The 6,000-nt window shown below is 40.6% G+C and overlaps 1 protein-coding gene across 1 annotated transcript in view; it reads left to right on the top strand.

Moving 5' to 3' along the window:
- Positions 1-1,480: 1,480 nt before the first annotated feature.
- Positions 1,481-6,000, top strand: part of LOC127666878 (UDP-glucuronosyltransferase 3A2-like) — a 28,717-nt gene continuing 24,197 nt past the window's right edge. Inside the window, exons 1-2 of the mRNA XM_052159870.1 lie at positions 1,481-1,574; positions 4,551-4,649. Of these exons, the coding sequence (XP_052015830.1) occupies positions 1,481-1,574; positions 4,551-4,649 (193 nt within the window). The remainder of the gene's footprint in view (positions 1,575-4,550; positions 4,650-6,000) is intronic.

Below are 6,000 nucleotides of genomic sequence, written 5' to 3'. Positions count from 1 at the left end.
GTCTTACTCACTGATCAGCAAAGTATAACTACAGGGTAAGATAATGGGCAATATTATCATTGTGGTCTGAATATTAAATGACCCACACACTCTCATGTATTTAAGCATTAGCTGATGGTGCTAGGAGTGTTATTAGAGGTTTAGACACTGGAGCAGAAAGTATGTCACCGGAGTCAGGCTTTGAGAGTTTATAGCTTAGCCTCACTTGCTCAATTTTATGCTTCTTAAATGATTGGCTGGCTTCCTACTTCTGCTGATATGTCTTCCCTACAATAATGGTTTGCTTTTCTGCTGGATCTATAAACTCAAACACCCCTCTCCCCCAAATGACTTCCCCATATCGGCATTTTATTAGAGCAACAGAAAAAAAAATAAATTGCCATACCATAAAAGTGGTATTGGTGCTCTGACAATGCTGATTTGGGGAGGACTGAGGAAGACCTTGGAACTCTTGACTGAAAAAACTGTGTCAGGGCCCAATGAGCTTTATCTATGTTAATTAGTCAAGTGCTCTGAAATAATAACATTTCAGAGGCAAACAAAAACTTTGTTATCAGCTGGGCTAGGGGCCATAAAGTGATATTTTAGCAAAATGTTTGGCTACCTTCTGCCTGTGTGCTGACAGACTAGATGAGACAAAATTAAAAAGTAATGAACTTCTATGATAGAGGAAAACTTAAGACAACATTTATTTTTTTTAAATTATTTTTCATTCTTTTAAAAAGATTTATTATATGTAAGTATACTGTAGCTATCTTCAGACACACCAGAAGAGGGCATCAGATCTCATTACAGATGGTTGTTTGCCACCATGTGGTTGCTGGGATTTGAACTCATGACCCCTAGAAGAGCAGTCAGTGCTCTTAACCGCTGAGCCATCTCTCCAGCCCCCAGCATTTATTTTTTAATTAATTAATTTATTATATGTAAGTACACTGTAGCTGTCTTTAGACACACCAGAAAAGGGCATCTGATCTCATTACAGATGGTTATAAGCTACCATGTGGTTGCTGGGATTTGAACTCATGACCCCTAGAAGAGTAGTCAGTGCTCTTAACCACTGAGCCATCTTACCAGCCCAAGACAGCATTTATGTGGTGTGGTTATTATTGGTTACTTTTATGCAAGACTAAAATGAATAAAAGCAGTATGGGAGAATAACATAAAAAATGTCCAGTTTACAGATAAAAAGAACAGCAACAGGCTGGGAGGTAGGGAGGGGTAGATAATGTGGAGAGGTCAGTTTAAAGATCAGCTCTCCAACTGATCCATAATCACCTATTTGAGGATGGGGGTTGGTTTAGGACAGAGGAGGAGGGGAAGAATGGAAGAGGCAAAGGCAATATAAGACAGACAGGCTCCATATTTTTACCTCTTCACAAGGCTACAGCCAGCACTTTGTGGCAGAAGTACTGGGTCAGTTACCACAGCCCAGGGTGTTCAGTGTACAGGTGGATTCTGAATTTCTGTACACATGAGCATGACTGGGCATCAGGTTCTGCTTCTAGTGAACTTCTGTCTTTATGGGTTCCTTCTCCCAGAGGCTGCAAAAATTCTGACTATATCTACAATGGGTAAGTGCTCTCTGTGGGAATATAACAAAGTTTTCCACTAGGGAACTGAAACCTTACCTTAGGAGCTTTCAGAGGGAAACAAGGTCTCTAGGAGGTGGGGTGGAAGCTGTGAGGGCATGCTGACAGTATTTCACTAAGACATGATAAGCCTGTGTGATTTCATATATTTAAGCCACTTATAATGCACAGGACAGACTGGGGTAAAGGTATATCACTTCCAACTCATTTTAAATTGTCTTAAACTGTTACCATTTGAGAAAACATTTTAAGATAGTCAATCTGTATCTCAGAGCTCTGTAGAATCTGACCCAAGGGATAGGAGAGCAAAGCAGATAGACAGTATGAAAGTTTCTGTATCTTTTATGCCATTATAGGCACCCACCAGCTATTTAAGGGTACTAGTGAAGAATCAGGAGTTTAGGAACAGTGGTTTCTCCAAAAGAATTAGTGATTTAATGTGTGGCTTGTTATAAACCACTGGCAATTGGCACTGCTTTCAGCAACATAGTACTCTGCTGTGACTTACAAACTTAGTAATCTAAGAATAAGTGAACACTTCATCTTGTTTTAATTATAAACACTTTAGCCTTGGGTCCTACTTGGCTCTTATGAGAAGATATTGAAAATAGACCTTTAACAGGCAACAGTAAATAAGCTGCCTTATGTCTCTATTGACTGATTCATAACTATTTCAGCAGGGCAGCAGGTTCATGCAAAATAATGGCTTTCTTTATAAGTGCTGTGAAAGTATTTCCTGGTACAAAGAACGAACATGGAAAAGTTTGGTATAGTCCTAAGCTTGAGAACCCCAGAATAACTTCAATGGTAAGGACAAGCCATTCAAAGTCTTACCTGAAACTTATTGTGGAGGCACACAGCAAAACTGGCAAGTTCATTTTGCATCCCCTAGGAATTCTTGAATATTTTGTGCTTTCCTGACTTCCTCAAAAGTTTTAAATAACAGGGGGCTGGCATTTAATTTTATGGAAGGAAAGTTATTTCTGTTTTGTTTACATAAATGAACAGAGCACAAAATGTTTAGACTGCATCAGTATGAGGAGCTAAGTGAGCCTCAATTCTTTTGCCAGTTTGCCTCACTTTCAACATATAGAGTGAGGATCTCTGTGCTGAATAGAAGCAGAATATGTAATCTTGACTCAGTTTTACACTTGGTTCTTTGAATGGAGAAAAGAGTCCAGTACTTGTGTTGTCCTTTTCAGGATCATTTCACTTCGAATGCCACATAAAAAAAATCCAACATTATAATATGGAGTATCTTTATAGTGGAGATTTTCCAAACCAACTGCTACAATTTTTGTCTCATTTTCCATTTCTTTCTGCCATGGTTCTTTGAGTCAATCAAAGAAGTGACATCATGATATCTCACTGCTTTCTGCCTCTACTTCAGGGAACAGGATGGTCTAGTTTGAACTTTCAGAAACTTTCACATTTACTCCATGCCTTAGCCATGGATTCCTCTGACTAGAATCTGCCTCATGGGCATCTTGCTCACTTGGTACTCATTCTTTCACCAAACAAGTATGAGCAAGGAGAGGTAGCCTCAGTGATGACATGGGAAGTATAACTTTTATGTCCCATGTTAAATCAAGTCACATATATTCGGACATTAAAAAAGTCACCGCAGAAAACATATACAAATTCTCTAGGTGCCTGCATGCATTTTAATTTAATCAGCATGGCACTTTCAAAGAAAATCTGGCATCTTAGCTTTTTGAAATTTGAATTTACTTCTCCTCTTTGATAATGCTCACTGCCTCTTATACTCATAGACTCAAGGGTGATATCACAAAGAGAACATAGCCCTAAGAGAAGACCTGAAGGTTATAACACTGGTACTTCCGAAAACTCAGCCTTCTCTGTCTTTAGGATTCCAAGACTGCAAAGATGAAGTTGTCACAGTCTTCTGTGCATCAGTATCCACTGGGATTTCTCACAGTTGCTCTTACAGCTCTCCATAAAGACTTAATGCACCAGGCTGCAAAATCCAGGTCCAAAAAGAGAAGTATCTGTTTTAGTGTATTTGTTCTGGTTGTGCACCCATGGCTTTCTGACCACAAGTTTATGTGTTGAACTTATCCTTTAGTGTTTTCATTTTTATTTCTAAAACTAACATATATTTCTAGGAAGTGAGCTCTGAGATAAGTATTTGATGACAGAAACAAGCTCTGCTGTTGCCAAAGAATTGTAAAACACTTACCAAAACCAACTTGGGGGGGGAGGTTTATTTTATCTTACATGTCAGAATTCATCACCAAGGGAGGCCAAGGCAGAAACTCTACAGGATCCCAGAGCAGACACTGAAACAGAGAACATAGAAGAATGCAGATTACTGGCTTGCTTCCCATTGCTGGCTCACGCTGCTTTCCTTTACAAGCCAGGACCAGCCTGCACCACACACAGTGGGGTAGGCCCTCTCACATCAATCATTAATAGGGAAAGTGCACAACAGATAAGCCCACAGGAAAATCTATTAGACATAGTTCTTCAGTTGAGGTTCTATTACCCTGGGCAACTCTAGTTTTGTTGGGTTGATAAAAACTACCAAACACACACCCATAGCATCCCGTATTTCCCACATTTCGAGTAATTTTTGATGCAATGTCTTCACAAGAGCTCAGCTGAAATACAGATGGTCTACTGCTAAACCACCCAAAAGATACGCAATCTCATCTGAAGTGCAATGTGTATGGTGGAACGAGAAATTCTAAATCACTATGAACCAAGAAGTTTATCACACAAGCTTGGGAACTACTAGTTATAAGAGGGCATCTCGTATGGAAATTCTAGGATCCTCATCTGTGTTACCTGAAGTGAGCCTAGGGGAGTAACTCCGTACAGCTTCATGCGTTTTACAGGTCGATTTGTTAGTATTTCCATTTCTTCTAGGAAACTACTGCAGTATTATTAGAGATCTTGTTCCTGTTTTCATTACATTAAACTTTATTTTGCTTCTAGGTGGAAGCCATTATTTTATGATAGACTCCATTTCACAAATTTTTCAAGATCATGGTCACCAGGTAACAAGTCTTGTACCTAAAACTGCATTTATACAAGGTATTAATTACCATTTTCTACTTCAAGTAAAAAAAAATCCCATAGAACTATTCATTTTTATTAAGCTTTTTATTGCTTATTTCATTTATTTACATTTCAAATGTTGTCCCTCTTTCCGGTTTCCCTTCCACAAACCCCCATCCCATCCTTTTCCCCTGCCTCCACGAGGGTGCTCCCCGACTCACCCACCCACTCCTGTCCCTCAGCCTTATCATTCTCTTATACTAGGGCATCAAACCTTCATAGGACCAAGGGCCTATCCTCCCATTGATGACAGAGAAGGCCATCCTCTGCTACATATGCACCTGGAGCCATTGGTCCCTCCATGTGTACTCTTTGGTTGGTGCTTCAGTCCCTGGGAGCTCTGGGGGGGGGGGGTATCCAGTTAGTTGATGTTGTTGTTCTTCCCATGGGGTTACAAACTCCTTCAGATCCTTCAGTGCTCTTCCTAAAACCTCCATTGGGGTCCCCATGTTCAGTCTGATGGTTGACTGTGAGCATCCACATCTGTATTGGTCAGGCTCTGGCAGTGTCTCGGGGGACAGCCATAACGGGCTCCTGTTAGCAAGTACTTCTTGGCATTAGCAATCGTATCTGGGTTTGGTGTCTGCAGATGAGGTGGACCCCTAGGTGGGGCAGTCTCTGGATTCCCTTTCCTTCGGTCTCTGCACCACTTATTGTCTCTGCATTTCCTTTAGACAGGAGCAATTCTAGGTTAATATTTTTGAGGTGGGTGGGTGGCCCTATCCCTCATCCAGGGGCCATGCCTATCCACAGGATATGGTCTCTTCAGAGTCTACTTCCCCTTTGAAATACTTTGTTGGGTATTTCAGCTAATGTCATCCCTGTTGGATCCTGGGAACCTCTTGCTTCCTTGGCATGTGGGACTTTCTAGTGGCTACCCCTAGTCCCCATTCCCCACTGCTACACACCTCCATTCAATTTCCTGATCCTCTGTACTTCTCTCCTGTGTACTCCCACACCTGCTCCTGCCCCCCTTTCCCTTCCTTTCCTCTCTCCTTTTCAGGTTTTTCCCCACCCACCATACCTCCCATGATTATTTTGTTTCTCTTTCTAAGTAGGACATAAGCATCCATATTTTGGTCTTCTTCTTGAGCTTCATGTAATCTGTGAGTTGTAGAATGGTATTCAGAACTTTTTGGCTAACATCCACTTATCAGTGAGTACATATTATGTGTGTTCCTTTATGACTGAGTTACCTCACTTGGGATGATATTTTCTAGTTCTATCCATCCATTTCCCGGCGAATTTTATGAAGTCATTGTTTTCAATAGCTGAGTAGTACTCCATTGTATAAACATACCACATTTTCTGTATCCATTTTTCTGTT

The sequence above is a fragment of the Apodemus sylvaticus genome, chromosome 16 (assembly GCF_947179515.1).
Source record: "Apodemus sylvaticus chromosome 16, mApoSyl1.1, whole genome shotgun sequence".
Classification (NCBI taxonomy): Eukaryota; Metazoa; Chordata; class Mammalia; order Rodentia; family Muridae; genus Apodemus; species Apodemus sylvaticus.
This window is presented reverse-complemented; position numbering and strand designations above follow the sequence as displayed.